This window comes from Apis laboriosa, unplaced genomic scaffold (genome assembly GCF_014066325.1).
Source record: "Apis laboriosa isolate Shangri-la unplaced genomic scaffold, ASM1406632v1 scaffold16_cov148, whole genome shotgun sequence".
NCBI lineage: Eukaryota > Metazoa > Arthropoda > Insecta > Hymenoptera > Apidae > Apis > Apis laboriosa.
In genome coordinates, this window is record NW_025222129.1 from 2,503,586 (window position 1) to 2,528,070 (window position 24,485).

The 24,485-nt window shown below is 40.1% G+C and overlaps 1 protein-coding gene across 4 annotated transcripts in view; it reads right to left on the reverse strand.

Annotated features, from left to right (window-relative positions):
• Positions 1-331: 331 nt before the first annotated feature.
• LOC122710960 (ADP-ribosylation factor-like protein 4C) overlaps positions 332-24,485 on the reverse strand; it is a 36,215-nt gene continuing 12,061 nt past the window's right edge. For 2 of the 4 annotated variants that reach the window (XM_043929233.1, XM_043929235.1), the window contains exons 2-4: positions 9,637-10,474; positions 7,840-8,055; positions 332-6,858 (exon numbers count right to left, since the gene is read on the reverse strand). In XM_043929233.1, coding sequence (XP_043785168.1) covers positions 6,662-6,858; positions 7,840-8,055; positions 9,637-9,847 — 624 coding nt within the window. In that variant the 5' untranslated portion in view covers positions 9,848-10,474 and the 3' untranslated portion in view covers positions 332-6,661. Of the gene's footprint in view, positions 6,859-7,839; positions 8,056-9,636; positions 10,475-10,575; positions 10,691-24,485 lie in introns of those variants that run through there. The other 2 variants (XR_006346030.1, XM_043929234.1) reach the window with 2 other exon arrangements.

Here is a 24,485-nt window from a genome sequence, read left to right on the forward strand (position 1 = left end):
ATAAGTAGCCAACCCGACACGGAAACAAGAGGCTGTGGGAGGGGACGACGAAACGACGAGCGTGGACGAGGTACCGGCCGATCGTTATTGACCGGAATGAAAGTAATTTCAAGGTTCGAGAAGAAGCGCGCGCGCGCGCGCGCGCACCTCTGCTCTTTGCACTTGGCAAAATTTGTTTGTTTCCTTCTTAAAAAAATTTCTTTCTTCTTTCTCTCTCTCTCTCTCTCTTGTTTGTTCTCGCGCGTCGCAAGAATTTTCGTTCCTTCAATTTACTCGGAAATATTTCTTCGTCTGATTTAGAGAAATATCTTGGTTGGATCGATAAATAAAATATGTGTGGACGTGTGATTAAAACATAACGGAATTAGCTGATTTATTTGGAAAAAATCCTCGCTCACAGTCGGAAAGGATTCATTCAGTCTGATGGGACTGGAGCCGGTGTCCCCGGGAATACAATCAACATTCACCTGGCGCATCTACGGCACGCACACAAGAGAAGAGTGGCGAGTCTATGCTATATAAATATACGAATATTCAAGCGCGAGGACGAACGACGATATAATAATAATTGTTCTCGTTACGGTAGAAACGCGTTTTTTTTCTTTTTTTTTTCTTTTTTTTCCTCTTTTTTCTTTACATATCTCTCTCTCTCTCTCTCTCTTTCTTACTTTCTTCCTTTCTTTCTTTCACAATCGTTATACACAATTCCGCGCTCGATCATCTCTCACAAAATTCTCCTCATTTCTTTTTCTTAATCGTTCGCTACTCGGTTTAGCCGTATTTAATTATTACACAAATATGCGATCTATCGTTCGATCGAGAAGCACGAGATAAAATATCGAATGGTAATAAAACACAACAAGGGCAAGTATAGTATACAATAGAATTTTTTTGAACGACAGTCGATATAAAAAACAACAATCATACTCGACAGACATTGGTCGATTTCCTTTCTTTTTTTTCTTTTTTCTTTTTCTTTTTTTTTTTTTTCTCAGCGTGGAAAACTTCGGCATTTGGATCGGATAAATTTATTCCTTTAAATTATAATCGTACAATTATTATTACACTGATATGTCGATCAGTCGTTCTTAATCATCGCGCTTCTGCCCGATGATTAATCATTCTAATCCGTTATCCACGTTCCATCGAACATTCAAACGGAACCAAGTATTCGCTTCCGCCAAATTCGCTTCTCCTCGCTTAATTAATTAAACAATTTCGCTATCTAAGTTATTCAAATTTTACTATCCGGATCTTTCAACTTTTTTCGAAAATCCTTTCTTCCGCGTACCGATCAATCAAAATTCGCCAATTCGTACACGAAAATCAAAATCCACTAAATTTCCTACTTAATTCTTAATCTTAAAGTCACTTCTAATCATTCTCTTTTTCTCTCTCTCAACGGAACAACAACACCTCGGAATAAACTATCGAAACTACAAGAAAACATTTAAAAATGAACAACATCCTTTAAATCGTTTAAAAGGAAATTTCTCCGAACCGAGCCAACAGGTTTCCACGCCGCGAGGAAATCCTACGAAAAACTTACAGCCTGCAATTGCCTATTTACAATGTTCTTACAAGTATAAACGCTTTATATATATATATATATATATATTTATATATATATTTTTTGGCGTACGCTACACGTACTCGTTACCGTCACACGCTCTCTTGGTTCCCCGAAATTAATAATTCTCGGCTCGACTAGCATCGACACTCGTGTTACAGTCGTGTGTACAATACAAATTTTATTTTTGCATTACCCATTTCTCTCTCTCTCTCTCTCTCTCGCCTCGTTTCTCACACTCGTAATCTCACACATACACGCACAACCGGATCGCGTGCTCTCGTCCCTTCTAAGTCGAGGACCGGGAGGACACGGTAATTAGAGGCCGTGGTAATTAAGTTGTCGGTGGAGGTGGCGATCGGTGCCACCGGAAGTTGGTTGCAACTGGGTTAAGGCGGCGCCGCAAGTGGGACGTGAGCAGAGGAGAGGAAAGTTCCGACTATTTAAGGAGGTTGCTTGCAACGACGACCACGGAAGGGGGGATATATATCTTCTGTCTGAATATTCTTCCGAAGATCTTGAAGGGAGGAGTCGGAGAGACGGAGAGGAACGGAGAGATGGGGCTCTCAGAGTTGCGCGCAGAGTCGAAGGAGAGGAGAACGGAGCGGAAGAGAGCGCAAACGCGCGCTCGAAATCGTTCTATCGATGCATTTTCAACGCATTCCGTGAACGCGACGTGAATCGTAGGAAGTATGTGTGTACGTATGTATCCGCGAAGGAGTCGTTCCTTCGAGCAACAAAGTGTGAAGAAACTGGTTCCGTTCCTGATGTGCTCTCCGTCCACTATTCCTTTTCCACCGCGATCCGGCCACGAATTTCATCCTCGTTCATTCCTCACTTTTCACAGATATCGATCGATATCGATCGTTGATCGACGAGAATTGTCTAATTATTCCCCTAGCTCGAACGTATCGCTTTGAAAATATTTTCCTTATTTCGATGGGATTCTTTTTTTTTGTTTTTTATGGATCGAGCTGGAAAACGCAGCTGGCAAAAAAAAAAAAAGAAAAAAACGAATCGATATTTTTCGACGCTTAGAAAACAACTCGTTTTAACTTGCCGAGCAAAATAATAAATCGGATATGGAAAGGATATGGAAACGAGCGTTTCGCCCGTTTTCTAGAAAATATCCAGGTGATATCCGATGTAATACGCGTCATCGACGCGACATCGTTTCCTATTTCCTCGAGAAATACGGGGTTTTGGTCCCGTGCAACTTTGATGCCCCTTTATCTCCTCCTCCTTTTGCTTACTTTTTCCGTGTCATCGATAACGCGATTTCCGCTCACATTTCCCTCTTGCTTTCCCTCCTCCACCTCCTCCTCCCCTCTCTTCCCTCCCAGAGGATATATCGATCCTGGGAATGCGTTGTACCATATACCTCCATCCCCGTCTTTTATCGTTGCAATTTTAAGGTAAATATTCAAAAATTGCGTGACCAGGTTTCCTCCCTCAACGATAAATTGCAATTGCGGCGCCGTGTCCGGACGTGACTCATTGCAACCTTTATCGATTCCCAACTCCTTCCAAGTGACAATCCGTTTCCTCCTCTTCGAGGAGAAGACTTTCTTTCGAAAAATTTTTACTCGGTTTAGGGGGGGAGAAGCAAGAAGAATCGGAGGGAAACGGAATTCCCTGTCAATACAGAATCTTTTAAAGATTCTTTTAAAGATAAAAATCTTAATAAAATAAAGATCGAACGTTTGAAAATAATCAACAACGCAACAAACTTTGTCAAAAAATAAACTTAGAGCAAACGTAAAAATGAGGAAGAGAAGGAACTCGACGCATCTTGATTTTTTTTTTTTTTTTTTTTTCTCTCTCTCCATATTTTCGATCCAGCTACTTCCGTCACAGCGGGTCGTTGTTTCGGATGTATCGTTGCCCGCAAACCACGATTTCCGGTCTCGTGTTGCCCTCTCGTGTCTCCTCTCGGCCTAATATCGATCCGCGCACCCCCAATAAATAACCAGTCAAATTATCTCGTCCGATTTTCCTACGCTCCCATTCCCATTTCTTCTGTTCGTCTGTTTAAATAGGAAATAAAAGAGGTCAGATTTTTCCAAGAGGAACTTTCTCTTTCTTCTTTTTTCTGGGAAATGCGCGACGATCGCTCTCTCTCTCTCTCTCTCTCTCTCACGATTTATCACTCTTTATTTTGAATAAAAATATCGTCCGCTTTTGTGCTGTGCTCGTCCTAATCTTTAAACGTTAAATTCGATTTTAACCGTTTCTTTTCTCTCTCTCTCTCTCTCTCTCTCTGTCTCTCCTCTCTCTTGATTCACGAGACTTCTCGTGGGAAGCACTTCTTGTCGAGACGCGAATGTAAATGTATCTCGACTTTCTCAACGAGATTTCCTCGAATCGAAGTGATTTTTTGCGAAAGGGAAGAAGAACAGTGATAGAAAGTTTGCAAGAGAGAGAGAGAGAGAGAGAGAGAGATATGTTTTCCTTTTTTTTTACGAAGAGAAAAGTTGAAGAGAAAAATATTATTAAGGAGATTCGTGGAAAGTTTTGCGCGTGGAAAGATGGCGAAGGGAAGTAGAACGTAGAAGGGCCACGAGAACACGAACGAACCAACGAACGAAATCACAAGTTTTGCGCTGCGTTCGAAAATAACGAAAATGAATAATAATAATAATAGTAATAATAATAATAATAATAATAATAATAATAATAATAATAATAATAATAATAATAATAACTTCGATTGTTTGGCGAACTGCACTTCTAATCAGCGACTTCTTTCCGTACCGATCCAAATATAATAGACGACGACGATATTTTCTACGAATAGGAACCAATTCGATATATACGAAATAAATTCGTCACACGAATAAATTTCTCGATATCAATTCCTCGCGTTACTTCCTCCAAACGAAGAGAAATTCACGATGATCGAAAACTATGACGAGCGTCCAATTGTCGGAAGAATAATTTTCCCCCGTGCGATATGTTTCCCATACAGTGTTGAGAAAATATCGTCTCGTGTTACGGTGATGGTGGTGGTGGTGGTCGATAAGAACTACACATACCGGATGTCCGCACGTCGAAGGGACCGTTAAGGATAAAAAGTATACATTGGCAAGAGAAACACGAGCACCCACCGTTTTGAGCTCCACCCTTAGCCCGGAAATCGACCAATTCTTCTAATTCTAAATAATCCTGATAAATAGAATTAGCTTTGAAAATTCATGCTTCGAAAATGATGATACGTAAAAATATACAATAACAAATATACAAATTTTCTCTCGCAACAATTATTCAATAAAAACTCACGGAGAGAACTTACTTAAATAACGTTTAAAAATCAGATCGAGTCAACGAATCACTTATCCAAGAACAATATTACGATAAAAAGTATATATATATATATATACATAAATATATACATCATCATCATCAGGATAGATCATCCGTTTCTTCGAGATATGTATCAAGATTTCCGATCGAGCTCAAAACGATCGATTCGCCTTTTCTACAATTAGCCCCTTATACAGCACGATACAACGAACACGATATACACACGTACGATAATTTAAGGGGAGGGAGGGGGATAGCGGATCGTTATCACATCGTTTTACTAAAAAAAAGATTCCGTTCGGGAAGAAGCAATCGAATCGTTTGATCGTTTTTCCTCTCTGTTTCTCTTTCTCTCTCTCTCTCTCTTACTCTCGCGTCACGTGGTATAAAGGTGCAAAAATTGAGAGAGGCACGATCACGATCGTCGGGACACGATTCTAGGGTCCTACTGATTCATTCACCTCGAGCTCTACCTCGACGAATCACTATCTAGCCTTTGCTAACACGATTAATTCATTAAAGGGCCAATCTGCGATTATCTTTCACGTAGCAAAAAAAAAAAAAAAAAGAAAAGAAAAGAAAAGAAAAAATACTCTCTGCGACGAGAATCCTCTTCCGCATGATGATATCCAAATGTAAAAACGTCCGAATCGTAAGATTCGTGATGCGGCCATCGTCCGTTCTCCGTTTGAAAATGAGGAGGAGGAAGGCGAGAAGAACTCCGTTCGAGCTGCTCCGTCGCGATAATTTTTAATTAATCTCGACGATTTGGCGGGGTTCGAGTCACGGTTATTAATACCCGTGCTTTTATCTTCGCCTCCCTCCTTGACCCGGACCCGCGTCAGCATTATTAATACGATTCGACGTCATTGTTATCAGCAACGAAGCCTCGTGGACGGGGCCTCGTTATCGCGAAAATCCTCTTCTCCTGAAGCTCATCAAAAAAAAAAAAAAAAAAAAAAAAAAAGAGAAAAGAAAAAAAAACGCGTCGTCCAGCGCGTCTCCCCATTTTTTTCGTCATCGGCCGGTGAGAAAGAACGGTGAGAGCCGAGGAGCTCGTTATCCGTGACAAGCCGAGACGATCGGCCGAAGGGATCGTTAAAAATCGCATTTTCCTAAAGGGACGTCCTAAGGAACGTTCGAAAATTTTGGCAAAATAGAGCTTCTCTGTTATTCCGATAGGGCGAAGAAGCACTTGATTCGTTGTCGTAATCAGACATCCGCTTCTCTCGTCTAACAACTCTCTCGCAATAGCGATCGATCCACGCTAGCTAGAAAAAAATTTCCTAGATTATTACACTCCTGTTCGTGGAGGGAGAGGAACATCCTCTTGATCGCGCCGGCGTTAAAAAGGCGTGGAAAAAAAAAAAAAAAACACCTGTTCCAAATTCCCAGTCGAGTCATCCGAACCTCGTCCTCGAAACGAGATCGCATCGATCTTCTCGATCGAGTGGAATGGAGAGGCATGCATTCCTCTCACGTCACGCAGTTCAGGGATCAAGATTTTCTATCTGAAATCTTTCGAAAATTGGGCTCGAATCGACGCCGTTGCTCGCGCGAGATTCCAACAATCGGTTGGAACGAACGAACGAGACGACTTCGTCCACGGGTGAGCGAGCAATGTTCGTTGGGACGCACGCGTTCCGTTGTTCACTCGAGCACCTCGGCGTCGCGGCATCGTGACGGGGAGGAAGAAGACACCGTGGAAGGCGTGGCTGTGCCCAGAGGAGAGACTGTCCGCGACTTGCAAAATCAGAAGACGCACGTGCAGTCCTCCGAGGCCCTGGCCTACCTGGCCCGTTTCCTGTTCAGCTTCGCGAGCTTGCGCCGCTTCAGTATCAGCTGATAAAGAGTGTCCAAACCCTCGTGAAGCCCCTCGCCGGTAATCGCGCACGCCGGTTGCACTCTGATGCACGCGCTCCCCGGCATCCCCGCCAATTCCAGCACGCCCAGGTGCTTTTCCAATTCGCCCACCTCTTTGGCACCTGTGGACATTCGGGAGGAACCGGTTCAAACGTTGACATTCCAGAAGGGGGGACGTGAGAGTAAACGATGCAGGGGTCGATCTTTCTTTCGGTTCTTCAGGGTTCTTCGGTTGTTCAGGGGTCAGGTTCGGAGAGATTGGGTTGATTCAAGTTCAGATCGAAGGAAGGAGGAAGGAAGTTGGAGGGAGAATTGGAATTTTATTTTCGAGGAGTGTTTTTTAAGATTCGTCGTTCCGGAAGGAGAATTGTCAAGCGGTCGAAATTAAATGATCGATGAAATGGTGGCGCGTATCGATCGGTCGATCGATCTCATTGTTAGGTGCCGTTCAATTTCAACGGAGACGGTTTAGTTTTTTATTATACGATGATTTGCATTTGGTTACGCAATAAGGCAGATAGAAAAAGAAAAATGTAGAGAAACCCGCGTAATCTCGCGAATGATGCGACTGATTTATTTATTTATTTTTTTATTAGAAGCAAATGTCGGATAAAATCAAGCGCTGTTCGTATATGTATATATATATATATCTTTAATCTTTAATCTAACCATGCTCCGTTATAAATTGCGGTCAAGTGCGTTTATACTCGTAGCGAAGCCATACTGTTCGAACCATACGATACGCCAATATTTTCCTGCCCGCTTATTCCTACTCTACGCTTCGAAACGAGTCTTCGAAAGTGATCCTATATTTATTTTTACGAATACGTAAAAAAACATCGAAACACGATTTTTTTAACTTTAAAGAATAAAAATTTTTGAATTTGAATCGAGACGCAAAATCGTCGTACGATTTCTAACGTTTCCTTAAAAAAGAAGAAGAAGAAGAAGAAGAATAAGAAAAAGAAAAAAAAAGAAAAAGGAAACACGTTTAATATTATGTCAGCAATCTGAGCAATCTCGTTTAGAAAAGAGGCCACGGTTGTCTTTATATAATCGGGGCGAAACGCCAAGTTAACACGATGCACACGAAACTGTGTTACCTGGCAGATCCTGCTTGTTGGCTAGGATCAGAATGGGCACACCGGCGTTATCCGGGCTCCTCGCCGTTCTGGTCAGCTCCATTTTGGCCTCCTCGAGCCGTTCCGCATCGCACGAGTCGACCACGAAGATAATACCGTCCGTGCATCTGGTGTAAGACTTCCATAACGGTCGTAATTTCTCTTGCCCGCCCACGTCCCATACGAGAAAATTCACACCTGCGACAAACCACGATGGCAATCTATTTATTTCCTCCTTTCCTTTCCTCTCCTCTCCTCTTCTCTCTCTCTCTCTCTCTCTCTCTTCGATGAACGATAAATCGTTCGTTCGAAATACGAAAGGGAATCTGTGGGAATCTGCGGTGTTTAGAATTTAGAAGAGAATTAATCGGAATTTTTAAACGTTTCGTTTCGTATCTCTGGATTTGAAAAGAAGAATGGATTTGAAAAATTCATTCTCACGGATAGAAAATGCTGCGCGAAATAATTGAGAGAGGTTGGAAAGCGACGTTTTTTCCTTTTTTTTTTTTTTTTGTCTCGCGAAATTGTTATCCCGAATGTAACGCGCATCCTAGTCGCTTTCACATCCTGCTTTATAATCCGAGGAAATGGATCTCACAGGACGGTTTCCTGCTACTTCTAGGAAACTATCGTCGTGATTTCTTTCTTTCTTTCTTTTTTTTTTTTTTGTCTTTTACCGAGAAAAAAAGTGGTACTTTCTCTGGAATACGAACGGATACGAAACGCAAAACGAAACGAAAGAGGAAGTTCTTTGACGCGATTTTCAACTCTCTCGCCGCAATTACCGGTATTATACCAGGTTTCTGGGACGAGCAGACCTACTCGTGCCGCAAGGAGGAAACAGACATCGACTTATTACGTTGACGCGCACGCGATAACTGTAATAATAAATGGGTTCCGCGTTAAACGTTATCCCAACCTCGTAATCGTTGCGATATTTCCATCCAGCTTCTATCTGGATCACGTTGTCATCTTTGTTCCTCTCTTCGCCAAAAAATCATTCGTCCAACCATTTTAATCCAAGCCTTCGATCGATATCTCTTCTATCGCGATATATAAAGCGTGTAATAAAATAAAATAAATGATATTTGTATTGTTTTTGCACTCGAAGAGTTTTTCGTCGAACCGACAACTCGAGACGATTTTCCGTATGTGAATTTCTTACTAAGCTAACTCAAAACTCGTTTCACGTACGTGTAATTAACTGTAGAAAACTTTTATATTTTAATATAAATGTATAAAGGAAGGAAATTTGTTGAATATTAAAGTCTATATCGTTGTTTTCTTGCGGATATTTTGTAAAGCCAAAGAGGGCATCCTCGGTTTCTCGGGGCAAGTGTCACGAGTGAAATGTCGTTCGATGTCTTTCACCTTTCTTATTTCGTCGAGAGCGAATTTTATAATCCTTCTTGACTCCTGTTAACGTAACGTGCTTTCACATTCACCGTCTCTTATTATTCTTATTTATATACACCTCTTGCTTCGTCTCTATCTCTTCATCACTGCTTCCCTTCTCTCCATCGTTATCATTACCACACTCTATGCTTACTTAAACTCGAACACGATCCAATTTGAGATAAGAAAATCTAACTGTTTGATATTATATTATAAAGATTATAAAGGAAATAGGTGAAGGAAAGTTATTGAAGCGATATTCTAAAAAAAAAAAAAAAAAATCAATCATAAATAAACGGTGGCCGAGAGGTCAGCAGTCTCAGAGGTTGCAAAGGTTTAGAAATATTTTAGAATCGAGGAGTTAGAATAGAAAATTCGCGTTACCTTTCGCTTTCCCGATGCCACCACGGATTCTCTCGCAGTTGAAGCCAATAGTGGGCACTGTGTTCAAGTATTGGTCGAACTTGAGCCGATACAACGCGGTGGTTTTCCCGGCGCTGTCGAGGCCCAGCATGGCCACGTGGAGCGGCGTTCCCGTGGGAAGTGCCTCGAGGAAGCCGCCGCTCGTGCCGCTCCTGCCCATCCCGGCACCCATTCCTCTCCTTCCTCACCACCTCCTTCCTCCCTCCTTCCTATCGCCACCACTTTTCCACCTCTAACCCTCCTTCCTCGCCTTTCTTTTAACTGGCATTTAGCTACCCCCCTTATCTACCTTCCCTCCACGATCGATCGCTCGGTTGATCTCCTCCACTTTCTCCTCCTTCCTTTCTCTTCTTCTTCCTCCCTCCAACCAAGCCGGTTCCCCCTTCAAAATTCCCTCCTCTCCTCTACCTCATGCCGAATTTATTCCCTCTCCCTCTCCCTCCCTCTCTCTCTCCCCCTTTCTTTTCTCGCAATCCTCCTTCCCTCCAATTCTCTCCACCACGCGTTTTATCCCTCCATGCCAACTCCGCGTACACTGGGACACTGGTCTAGCTTTCGATTCTCTCGTCTCCTTTCTTCTTCTTCTTCTTCTTCTCTCTCTTTCCTGTTTCTTCTACTTTGCTTCTCGCGATCCTCTCCGCTTGGACTGGTGGATACAGGCGGTCGTCCCGTCCGTGGGCCAAAGTCGGGGAGAGAAAGAGAAAGACAGAGGGGGGAGGGAGGCTGCTCTCCTCCGCTTTCGATGCTCGTCCCCGCCGTAAAAGGACTCGCTTCGAGGCCACGATCACTACCGCACCGGCTGAAAATGAAAGGAGAAACGTGTTAGCGATGCCTGTACGCATTGCAGCCGCGCTTTTTCCAAATCGTCTCTCTTTTTCCATCCTGCCCTCCTCCACTTACCGATTTCAATATACCAACGGGTGTTATCAGAATCGTACCTTCTTTTCGTCTCTTTCGAGCGCTCTGAAAAAAAGCTATTCTTAACTCGTTGACTGCCGCGCCAACGAAATCTCCTTCAGGTTATGTGTACCAAGCGTACTTTGTTGGGTACTTCCATCGATGTTTTAGTAAATGCGAGTGATAGCGAGAATAATTTGTTTTCATCATTTCGTTAGATCCTAACTTGTCACCTCTCATTCTATAGTTCGAATCTTTGAGTAACGAGTGGTACAACTTTTAAAATTTTTGCCCTAATTCGTTCCAGTGTCGAAAAGAAAAATGAAAGAATCGTGTCAACTTTTTGTCTAAATTGTCCTGGCCAATCTCAACTTTGTATAGCATGCTTTAAAGTTTTAATAAATTTTTTTAATAAACCATTTTTGTATCAATAGTTTTATTAAGCCCTGTGGAATATCTCTCCAAATACCTACGAAGATACCTACGAATATCTTCCAAATACCTTCGTAAGTGGTCAAATAAGCTGAATATACATGTGACGTGGTCCTATGAGAACTTTTATTGTCGCTCGAATATGGGTGTCGTGTTAAAGGATAATTTGTCACTGGTAGGATATCGATGTACTCGCGTGATCCAACGATGCGTGGAATTTTGGTGTGGGCAAAAATGTCGATCGAAGTATTCTTTTCTTCGTTGTTTCAAAAAAATCAATCCTTGAAAGGCGCTTTTCACGTTAACACATCTACGCGCACACGTATTTCGAAGCTCTGTCTATGTAGAGGTAGAGACAAAAGAGCGGTGCATAAAGGCGAGAGATACGAATCGCAGTTGGTCGTTGAAAGGTTGCCAATTAACCGGGAGATATTTTTAAAACGGGAGAACCGGTGGTCGAATCGCGTTTATCGGTTTCCCCATCCGTTAGAAAATATCTCGCTCCGATATCGATACCTTTTCGAGAAGCCGCCATCATCCGTGGAACATTCGATTCCTGCAATTTGCGGGGGTATCTAGACAGGATAACGAGCAGGATGGTAACTTCATTAAAACGCATCGAGAAGTAATTAAACCGGCGATCCAGAAGTAACCGAATTGCAATGAATCGCGGCTAACAAGGCATTCTCCGCTCGTTGCATCGATCTCACGCGTGCACGATACATCATCATTCGCCCCTCCCCCATTCTCCCAACAAATTCTTCCCCCTCTTTCAATTTTCCAATTTTTCTCCACGCGGAAAAAATAAAATAAAATAAAGACTTTCGAATGGCGAGGAGCGCTTTTCTTTCTTCTCCCCTCCCTCCGGGGAGATAAAATAATGATGGAAGCGAAAACCGCCTAAAGCCCGTCGTAAAACACTCTTAAACACGCTGGATCGGCGTTAGTTGGACAAGGATTTTCCACGAGAATTTTCCATTTGAGAATCGTAATCGAAAACTCGAATCGATCGTTTAAAGACTTTAACTTTTTTCCATCGCGTGAAAAGAGAAAGGGGATTATTGAATTCGAAAGTGAATTGAACCAACTGTACGACAGATAATTAGAGAGCGTAACTTATTCCGTGAACTGATTCCAGATTAATGGCGCGATTTTGAAGGACCATCCTTCCGGCGGAGGGAAAAAGAACGAAGAGAGAATCCCACTAACCTTGGCAATAAGTGATACAAGTCTTCAACCACTCCGCATGCAAATCCGCCGGGCGAATATTCCTGTTCTACGAGGCGCGATTAATCTCGTTCCTCCGGTCGGCAAACTTCACGGATAACACCACGGCTACAGGAGTAGAAAATTCTGCTCGTTGATGAGGATTATGACACGCGCCAAGAAATTCTGCGCGAAATAACTAACGAAGGCTCGTATCCCTTCCGAATATCGGCTCCGAACTTCTTTATCTAGCGAGCAAGAATTCAAGGGACGAGTTGTTCAAAGCTGTTCTAGATTTACTATATTACAGTGTTGCCGTGAAGGGAAATGGTTACCTTAAATATGTGGAAGGAAAGATGAACGAATTTATTGAGAAATAATTCTTCGTAATGGAATTGAAAAATTAATTAAGAGTTCGAACAAAGTTACTTTGAATAATGATAATAATAATCATTTGAAAATAAACTCGAATACCATTATTCGTAGCCATCACGGTTCATCAACTCTTCGTATAACACAGCCTCGGGGCTACGGTTAACCGCGGTTATTCGAAAGCTTTGAATAATAAATTATTCAAATAACTTTGCTCTTTAACTTCCATTAAAAATTTACCTCCGTTGCCGATTAAGCCTTTTAATATTCGAATTTTTATCTTTCGATCTTCGTCGAACAGTTACGCTTCCTTTCGAATTGTAACGAATATTCATAATTCTTGAACAATGAAAATTCTTGAAAATTTAAAGATTTTCTTCGAAAATCCTTCACAGTAGAAAAACATTAATAGTATAATTCCTAGATAGATGAGTCTCGGGTAAATTCTCGAGCAACCGTGAAAAACCGTGAATATTCGTCGTGCCGATAAATCGGATGGAAAATGTTATTTCGAGTTCCTTGAACCGATCAGAAACGGATTCGAGTGTCGCGACCGAGCACGACTGTAGAATAATGGTAAGCATAAATTACGGTAAGAGAAACAATCAAAAGGGAGGATCGCGGCACGAGCGGCTCGGCGAGCATGGAATCACGGTGGCCAACGATGATGCCTCTCTCCTTTTATCTCTACGCCTGTTGAACGGCCTTAGAGCAGGGAGGCTATTTTTAGGCGGAATAAAGCGTGCAACAACCGGACGAGAATTAAAAAGTTTCTCTAAGTTGGCTGGCCGTCCCGTTCCTCCTCGCGAAAGCGAGGATGGAAAAACAGTTTAACGAGGCTACAGTCGGCCGGTTCGATAAAGGGACGACGAGCGACTCTCTGTTCGCTATAAACAGAGCGAGGTGGCGAGAAATTTTTGGCGAAAAAATTGCACCCGACCGGGACGGGGCTGGGATTGAAACTAAAATTGAAACTGAAATTAGACTTCCAGTGTCCACTCTCGATGGGATTTCACCGACCGAGGTATTAAATCGACAACTCTCGAAGTTTCGAGTATCGTTTTGCTCGCGAGTTTTGCTCAACCGAGCGTGAAATATTGTTTTGCAAAAATGCGTTGGAATTTTCTATTCTCCATCGATACCCCGCTGAAATTAAACACTGAATTAAATTTTAATGTTTGAGGCAAGGGATTGATAAATTGGTTTAATTGGTTAATTTTCAAAAATTCTGGATATTTCGAACGATAAATCTCTCATTGTTAGATCGAATCGTATAAATATCGAAAATTTATTTAATCATAGAACGGGTAGGCACGATGAAATTAAACTGAATTAAATTTTAATCTTTCAGGTAAGCGGTTAATAAATTGGATTAATTCGTATTTTGAAAAATCCTGGATATTTCGAACGACAAATCTTCCACTGTTACATCGAATCGTATGAAAATATTTAACACTCGATTCCGTGAAATTAAATTTTAACCTTTGAGGCAAGGAATTAATAAATTTGATTATTTTGAAAAATCCTCGATATTTTGACAAGTCTTCCATTATATCGAATCGTATAAATACATTTAATGTTCGTTTCTCGAATTAAATTTTAATGCTTGATGCAAGGGATCAATAAATTGGATTAATTTCTATTTTGAAAAATTCTGAATATTTCGAACGACAAATCTTCCACTGTTACATCGAATCGTATGAAAATATTTAACACTCGATCCCGTGAAATTAAATTTTAACCTTTGAGGCAAGGAATTAATAAATTTGATTATTTTGAAAAATCCTCGATATTTTGACAAGTCTTCCATTATATCGAATAATATAAATACATTTAACGATCGTTTCATCGATTCTCGAATTAAATTTTAATGTTTGAGGCAAGGGATCAATAAATTGGATTAATTCGTATTTTGAAAAATCCTGGATATTTCGAACGACAAATATTTTTACATCGAGTCGTATAAATACGAAAACATTTAACCATAAGTGAACGGATAGGCTCGTTCCACCGAGGCGCTTCCTGTTTATTGTTCCGGTGTTCCGGTATCTTTTTTTCGTCAAGTTAGATGAATCCTTTATTCTTATTTCCGCCACGATAGGATCCGTATTCGTTCCGTATTCGTTCCTCGATCCGATCGTTCCGTTTTCCGTGTATAAACGCGTGGACAATGGAATCGATTCCGGACGAGAAAAAAAAAAATATATTTCTCGATAAGGTCTTATAATAGATCATCAGAGAATCGTTCGACGAATCATTCCTTTCTCCTCTTCTTTTTTCCCCTCCCTTTTCGTCCATTGTTCCCAAGATCACCATTTTCTCTAATGATGCAACTTGTCACTTTTGTTCTTCCTTCTTAACGAATCCTCGCCAATTACGACCCCTTCTCTCCAGGCTTATTTACCTATTTAATTGTACGCGACTACGGAGAGACGTGCAATTTTCCACCTTGGTGGAATATATATATATATATGTGTGTGTACGCGCTTCCTGGAACAACAATCGAGATAGTTGGAATGAAAAATAATAATGTGAACATGATTCGATGAATCGTTGCAAAAGATACGAATCGGCTTTGCAGTATTTTTGACGATCGATGCAAATTTAAAATTTATCGTCGGATCAAAAAAAAAAATTTTCCAAAATCCGTTGAATCATTGATATCACGTGGTACAATTATATTAATATTATTAACTTGTACCGATAAAATTAATTAGAATTTCGATACGAAAGAGAGGAAGAAAAAAAATCGATATCACGAATCGTATTTTTCGAACGCGAGGAACGTAATAACTCGACACTCGAATCTGTTTCGATAAACTCTTAACCTCTTAAACCGGCCGTTTACGAAGGCTGAGACGAAACTCGGTAATCGGTGAACGTGGTGGCGAAGTGAATTTAAAGAAGCGAGGCCGCACAAGGAACACGAGTCGGGCACAGGCAGGCAGGTAAACCGCAAGACAAACACTCGATACTCGTTTCGTCTGTTTGCGTGTAACTTGGACCTGGTCTATTCGCTTCTAAATATAAATACTTGCTACATTTCTCAATTGTGGACAATTCCATTAAATTATCATTCTTCGCAGGATATTCCCTATCACCAGAAATCGTAATAAATAAATCGCTCGATAGCCAACTTTCCACCGTATCCTCTTTTTCCCTCCCTCGTTAATAGGATAAATTTGTTGCGCCTTTTTTTTTTTTTTTCTTCTATCGAACAGCGCGATTAAAGGACATAGATCGAGGAGCAAGGAATGGAATTTTTCGTTCGAAAGGAATGGAGCAGGGATAAATATGGGATGAGGTGGATAATAAAGGGAAGAAGGAAGGCGACTAGTGCTAACGAGTTTCGTGAGAGGGATGGACCGCGTTTCCAAAAAGATTGGAAGGGGGGAGAGGAAGATGAAAGGACGAGGAGAAACGCGTGTTCGAAAATGTTACCGGTGGCAGGTGTGGCGGACTGGTCCAGGAAAAAAAAGGAGATTAAAGTGGGTCGGGATGCAAGCCAATGCAGATGCACATGCACCAGATGCAGTTTACAGATATTGCTGCCAATACCTCGCCTTCCTTTTTTTTTTTTTTACGACCCCCTGCCATATTTAGTTTTCCCGGATCGAATGAAACGTGCATTTATTAACGCCGTGCCCCCGTAATTAAACGTAAACGAACGAGCGTGGGCGGCAAAATGGGATAAAATAATACTACAACGAGGGATAAAATAAAAGGAGGAAAAATTCGCGATTAAAATTAGAAGAACGGGGGTAAGAACGAAGTTATAATTTTCGACGTATGAAGCTATAATTTTCGATGTAGCTATGGTTCAATTTTTACGGGGCGATCGATTCGCCAAGATGAAAACGTTCGTCGTAGATTTCCATCCTCGCGAATATTTTTATTCCGAGGAAATTTTCGAAACAATTAACCGTTTCGAGGAAATATTTTTAAATTTCTCAGGTTAAAATTATATTCGATTAAATTAAGGAAAAATAAGGGATGCCTCGAAAATTCCAATTATAAAATAACCTCGACTCGCCAACGATCATTAATTTTCTATTTCCCAACATCTTCTGCATCTCCCGGAATAATACATAATGGGTTAAACGTGTGTTAAACGTGTGTTAAGATCGATCCATGAATAATTCACGCGATTCGAATAAATTTCTTCGAGATTTCGAAGAAAACGATCGATACGAAAATTTCGCTGTTTCGATTTGTATTCATCACGATGAACGAACAAACGTCACGGTTCATTCTCGATTATGAACGACGCTGTTAACGAACGTTCGATATAATTAGAGGGCGAGCTCGAGGAAAAATGCAACACGGGATTCGATGTAACATTAACGAGACTCGGGTCTCTTTTTTCCTTCACATCGAAACGTTTACAAAAAGGGGATCGAGAGAATACAAACACACCCTTGGCGAACCGCCATTAATTTTCACTCGCTGCTCTCTTTCTCTCTCTTTTTCTTTTCTTTTTTCTTCTTTCCTGCGGCTTTCCTTCCATTTCTCTTCGCCGTTTTTCTCTTCCTTTCTCTTGGATCTCACGATTTCGAAGATAAGGTCTGTAGATAAATCAACGCGAACTTTAACAAGAAATATATCTCCACACGCTGGTATTTTACAATTTTATCTGTTACGATGGTGTGGAGAGATATTATTGAAGAGAATGATCCGAAGAATGATTCTTCTTTAGAAAGAAGAATATTCGAATTTGTCTCTCGATCGATAGCATAGATCATTTAATATATCGAATTTTGACGATTCTTTGTTCTTTAATATTAAAGATTTTTTTAATATTAATATATAATATATTTAATATATCGAATTTGACGATTCTTTATTATATCTTTATTTTTTTTACTCTTCAAGAGAAACACGCGATTCTTCTTTCAAATATTCGTTTGTTCCTCGATCGACAGCATAGATCATTTAATACATCAAATTTTGATTCTTTAGCACTATTCTTTAATATTGAAAATTTTTACTATATTAAATGTTTATTTAATTCAATCTCTAATTTGAAATTCATCCTTAATCCTTTTAACCTAACTTTTTTTAATTTAAAATTAATCTGAATCTGAATTATTCTATTGAGAAAACAAGTCAACACGGTTATTTTGTCTGTACAAAATATAATTACTCCCAGGTCGAAGCGAACACCTCGAAAATCTCGAGTGAAAAGAAGTTTAAATATTTGCGAAGGGATGTTCGTTTCAAGTGCAGGGTTAAGGGAGCAGAGACAAGAACGAGCATCGCGAATAGAGGCTGAACGATGACCCAGAACGCCAGATTTCTCTGCTCGTGTGTATTTGTCTCTCTCACTCTCTCTCTCTCTTTCCCTCGTCGACTCTGGTTTAAATTTGATTTACCTACTTTTGCACGTGCATGTCAATGTACCTGTCTTCTCGGATCCCGTGCATTCGAGGTCGCATAAATTAACGCATAAAGTAAACGCGTCCACCTTCTGAATATTTATTTAAAAAAAAAAAAGAAAAAACACACACGCGCATATCACACGTTTCTCACGATTCTTGCATAATCTCGTTGAATAACGTTCAATCCTCGTAATCCGTCGTGAAAAAGATGAAAAGAGACAAACGCGTGTCCAACTATGGAGGCAAGTAGTTTCGTGCCTCGTATCAATTTCGAAATAAATATTATTCAAGAGGAGTTATCGTTCTATATATGAAAACGATACACGACAAACGATAAACGAAATTACATCGTTGAAAATTTGGAACAGCGATAAATTTTGAGAGATTATCGCCGTTCCATGAAATATCGCTATACAACAACAACAACAACAACTTTCCTTCTTCGTTCTCTTTGAACGAGTTTCTTAAATATTTAGGCGAGTTTAACATTGAAATTGCGCCGAAAAACGAGTTTCCAGAGAAAAAAACAACGAGAAATGACCGATGATTACATTATTACACTGGATTATTATGGAAAATGTGTTTTTCACATTTTTTTAAGAAAATACGTTAAAATCGTGGAACAGAAAATCCTCTATATCAATCGAAATACGTATCGTCTCTCTACCATCTTTCTATCTCTGAACAGAAATTTACGCGAAGAATTGAAAACATTGCATTCAAAATTTATCGATCTGTATTCGCGAATATTCGTTCGCACGCGTATTCAGAGTTCTTTAGAGAACGCGAGCGAAATAAGCTCGTTTCGATCCAACATGATTCGATGGATGGACGTTTCCCTGGGAAATTAGTTGGCCGGTGAATACCGTTTTGGAATTCCACGAAAACGTGACACACACGATCGTTAGATCGTAGGGGAAATCGGTAATAATTCCCTCCGAAATGGGTAAACCATTAAGGAAAATGGATGGCGTTATTCAATGCTGATAACCGATCGAACAGAATCGATAACAGGATCTCGCATTCCAAATCTTTTGGCGTTTATGGCCGTGGAACAACGGTAAATGGGAATGTCGGTAGATACTATTTATGGAAAAGGTTTATGGCGAATAAATAGGATCGACGAATCGAAACGATTTCGTGTTCGGCATTTAAGGCGATCGCAGCGCGAACAAAATGATCGCTAACGTAATGTATACACTCGTAATTTTCCTATCGAACGAGATATCGCACGCTGAGGCAAACTAATTCTTAACTGATTCGTACGATCCTATAAATCAGATACGACAAAGATCGTGGAGATCATAAAATCGATGATCGTTTCTCTTATATTTTCCTTTTCGTAATATATCCCCCTTTTTTTGCAAAATCGCGTTAAAAATTTTGTGATCGATCCGAGATACTTTTGTAAAAATTTGAAATCTTTGTAAAAAAAATTAAATCGTAATCGAAAAGAGTAGAAATGCAGAAATTCTAAAAATTACGTTTCTTTTTTTAGAAAAAATTCTTGGGATATTTTTAATCGATCAAAGGATCTCTTTCATAATAGACGATACATAGTTCTTTTTTTCAAATTTATATAAAAATGTAAAAAAAAAAATAAATAATCGTGATGGAGGATGTCTCGAAAGAAATGAAAAATTCTAAAAACTACGTTTCTTTTTTTATTTAAGAAAAAATTCTTAAGATATTTTTAATCGATAAAAGAATTTCTTTCATAATAGACTTTTTTCAAATTTTCATAAAAATTGAAATCGTGCTAAAAATTATTTCGAACGTATCTTTTATGAAAAGAAATAATCGTAAACGAAGAGTTGGATATATACAAAGTTCTAAAAGTTGAGGAAACTATTCTTAAAGGATAAAATTCCAGTCGTGATAATCCTTAAACTCTTATTCGGCAGAGAAAAATTCTTGCTATCGTAGAAAATGAAAAGGGGAGGATATATAAAAAATGTTCAATTACGAGAAAGAATATCTGGCGGATTGGAATTATCAGGGTTCATGGCGTGAAGCATTTACGATGCAACGCGAGACGTTCGATGCAACGCGAGACGTTCGATGCAACGTAAGATGTTCGCTCCCACTGTTTATAAACTTGGAAATCGTGAAACAGATGTATTTTGAGGTTCATAGTCGATCCGAACACGCGAAGTGCGTTTAAATCAAATTTAAACGAGTGATCGGATAAATCGTAATATCTCTACTCTATCCATCATTTTTCAATGAAATTATCAGAAACGATGAAAAATAATAAAGTGAAAATAAAAAAAAAAAAACGATAACGAATCGTGACGAAAACGTTCACGACGAAAATTGTTCGATAATCGCGATCGAGATAACGAAATGGTAATTTGCCAATCGATCCAATGGATGCAATCTATAATTTAATCTCGATTTCGATGAATCGCGATAAGAATCGCGGAGGTGTTATGGAAAAAAAAAAAAAAAAAAAAAAGAATAAAAAAGAATTTCTCGATATATCGGGAAGCGATACGTCGAGCGCTTTGTTCAAAGGTGGAAAGCGTTTTACGACGATAAGATGAAATCGTTAGAAACGAATGAAAACGCGGCTTTAAAACGTTCCTCGCCTCGAATTCTTCGCGTAGAGTGACGTTACGTGAGAGCGAGATTTGGGTCTGTAATTTTCAGCAAAAGCAAGATAATTAAGCTTTGCCGGTTGATCGTTTTAGTGATTCGCGTAGAAACGGTCGGGTAGCAATGCCCGTAAGGCACGAATACGTTACGAAAGAGGAATTTCAGTTAACGACGCGACGTTGTTAATTCAAAAATAAGAAATGCATAATCCAAACTTACGATCTTTTTTCCACTTGTTTTAGAGAATATCGTGCACGAGGAATTGTCCCGTATATCGAAACGGTTTCTAGAATCTCGATTTATATATTATTATGTTTCTTGGAAAATTGACGAAGGCCGTGGAAACTTTTGTGGACGGACTTGGGAAACGTGTTAATCCCAAACGTGTTAATCGTTTTTGCATAAACGGAATACAGCACGGAACGGAATACAGCACGAAACGGAATACAGCACAGAACGGAATACAGCACAAACGGAATACAGTTTGACGGATTTATTTGTTCGAAGAAGATTCGAACTAAGTGAGAGTTCAAAAGAGTCGAAACTGATCCTTAACCTCAACTCCTCGTTGGCTGATTGGTGGCGCACTTGAGTGTCGCGAATTGGTGGCGATATTCGGTACTTCAACTCAGTTACTAGGATGCGTAGCAGAGGCTACTGTGACAAGTACGGGGCTTGTTACACCAGGCTAGTTAAACGTTATTTCTCTGCATTAGGCGTACTATCTGGAACGCGGGACTTTACGAGGGGAAATCAGTTTATCGAGCAAGTGGACCTCGTAACTCACGATCTCTCTCTCCGATAACCCGCACCTAACGATCCACCGACGCCGTTCCCCTTATCAGGATGCTAATAACGGTGCCACGCGGTGTCAAACTTTGCGATTTCTGGATAGATCGGGGACACTGGTTGAAAAATTCTTCAAAATCATCGAACGAGTCGAAGAGATCGAAACGTGTGAACCAAAAAGAATAAGAAATAATTATCGAGTCGCGTTGAGAAAAATTGATTTTGTTTGATTTAAAGCGGCCGCGATGAGAATAGAAAATTTATTTAAAGAAATGAAGAAAAGGAAGAAAAAAATTTTCGATCTCGAAGTTTAACACAGGACCAAATTCTCCCTATAGCTATATAACTTACGCGTAATATATTTATGTACCCTTATATCATACTGTTTCCTGTTTTCTCAACAGAGGGCGTAATCGGCCGAAATTCGAGAAAATGGCCGATTAATCTCTCGGAATCGGGGACGGGTTATTAATAGAGGGACGATCGGTGGAAAATTCGTCGGTCAGAACAAAATTAAACCGGGTATTTGGCAGCATCCATGGAATGTGAAGACGTTGAGACAATTTCGTACGATGTCAAGGCTATTATCTCGTTTAATAATAATAGAAAATACCAGAGAGAGAGAGAGAGAGAGAGAGGTGGAATCCTTGCGGATCAACGCAATGACGCGTGTATGCAAGCATGCGGCGAAACCGATGCCATATACATATACATATACATACACATATACATATATATATATGCACGCGAGAAACTGGGTGTTAATTAGACGAATGACTGAATTAGCGGCGTTTATCCATGGGAAGATTGTGGTGTTGCCTGTATTTCACTTTTATACCGCGAAAGTAGATCTCCCGTTCAATTTCACCGCGATTGAATTTAAATTCCTCGAGTTACTTGTCGTTCCCTTATTCGAGGAACAATGAGGATAGGCCCGATATGCTCCTCTGCTACTAAGAGCCTCTTCTACGATTCTCAAGCTACGATTCCATAAGTCAATTACATGCTAATTAGAGAGGCTTTTGTGGGATTGTTCTAGCGGAGAAAACGGAATTAACAGGTTTTCTAATAAAACGTGATTTATCGATGTTGCATTTGGCGCATCGGAGGAGAGTTTGAGAGGAATTGAAATTATATCGAACCAAAATAATATGAATCGAATGCATCCAAGTATCCAGATTTCTAATTGATGGGATCTGATTTCCACACGTGGAAAGCTCTCTGCTAATTATCTCGAACCAACCAATATACAACGAAACATAGATAAATCATGCCGTTCAGAGATTTGGCGAACGTGTTACTGAAAATATAAGGCGAAACCTGTAAAATCCTGTCGAATTCCTCTATTTTATCCGCATTTCCTCGAGGAAAGAAATAAAATAGAGAGACGTATCATCAGTTTCGTATATCTGTTTGTAACTTTTTCTCTCCAGTTTTCTTTCAGAAGGGAGAAACGATTATTCGACCGAGAAATAAATGGGAGAACAATGGGAGAAGGGGAACAAAATATAGAAGTCACGATGTTGCATCGAAAAAAAAAGGCTAGTATACACGCGAAAAAGGTATTCAGTATCGTTGGTGAAACGTGGCGTAATCCGTAACGACGTTGGTAATAACGTTCTTGCGAGAAAGAACGATCGGCGATCACCGATACGACCCACTTGGACGTCCGACACTAGCCTCTGGCCAAGTATCGAGGACAAAAATTTTATTCGATACATTTCCAATCTTATCCTCCGACTGGTGAAAACTTCTCGAAAGCGCGAAATTCTATCGGATTTCTGAAAAATTCAGACGGGAATTCAGAAGGATCGACGCTAACTAACCAAAAAAATAGGAGGAAAAACACAGTCGACGTCCTCGTTGATTCTGACGATGGTTCCTTCGATAAATTGAATCGAATTGAGCTCAGCCTTGGGGGAAAATTCGAGGGAGGATAATATAAAATTCTGTGGATCTGGGGAATCGGTGAAAAATTCGAAAAGAAAGAAGATACATAGTTAACGTGGAAATTGTTCTCCGACGATAAGTTTCTTAGGAAAAATGCAAAAAAATCGAGTCGAAAAATCGAGAGAGGTCTCGCGCAATTTTGCACGCCTCGAACACGATTGCACGCAACCATGGAAAAAAAGAAAAAAAAGAAAAAAAGAAAAGAAAGGAACAAAAGGAAGAATTGGCGTGAATTACGCGATTCCTATCGTTCAAATAATTTCCACGAAATGGACGATTCAAGTGTTTCGAATTTTCGTTAAATGGATAGCGGCGACTCGAGCGTGTTGCGCGCAGCCTGCCTCTGTCTCTGAATGCACATTCTGCACGCATGCCCCGGAATAATTACAATTTCCGTGTGCGTCTTACGCATTCGTGATTATTATTTTTCCGGTGAACTGGCCTCGTTCCCGTTACCCCGGCCATATATCGAGAAACGACAAAGATCGATAAGATGGATAAAATAAATCAATTAATATACAACCCTCGAGAACGAGAAAACCGAGATCGATTATTTCGCGACAGATGTTCACGGAAATTTTTCTTTTGAAAATTTCTTCTTTGAGAAGACGCGAGAAGTTTGCAAACGTTTCGTCGGAAATATAGTAATATATACTCGACTCCTTCTTTATACAATGCGGTTGTGCTGCAATCGCGGTGCACGAGAGAGCCCGACACGTTTCAGCAAAAAACAAAAACAGGAAGGAAAAAAATAAATATCGAAGAAGGCTTTCACTTCACGCCCGATGAACAGGAGGAACTTTTCGTTTCGAGGACTTTTCGTTTCGATTCCGCGGCACGCGCGATCTTTTAAATTCTCCATCTTCGAAATTTCGGATAAAATTTCGGGGAAAATAGTTGTTTTTTTTTTTTTTTTATTTATACGAGAAATCATCTCGAAGAAGAGATGTAGATCCTTCATTAATCGTTAAAATTAAGCATACACGGATTAAAATCGTATGGTACGTTTATCAAGGCATTATACTAATATTTTAAGAGCAAGTGGAATTTTCTTCCGGTTCCATTCCATTTTTCGCGCGTAAAAATCTTGGCATCGGTTGACATTGATATCGAAATCATCACATTGATATCGGGGAGGAAAAATGTGGGGAGGGGGAGGGAGGGATCATCACACAGGAGTTGCGCGTT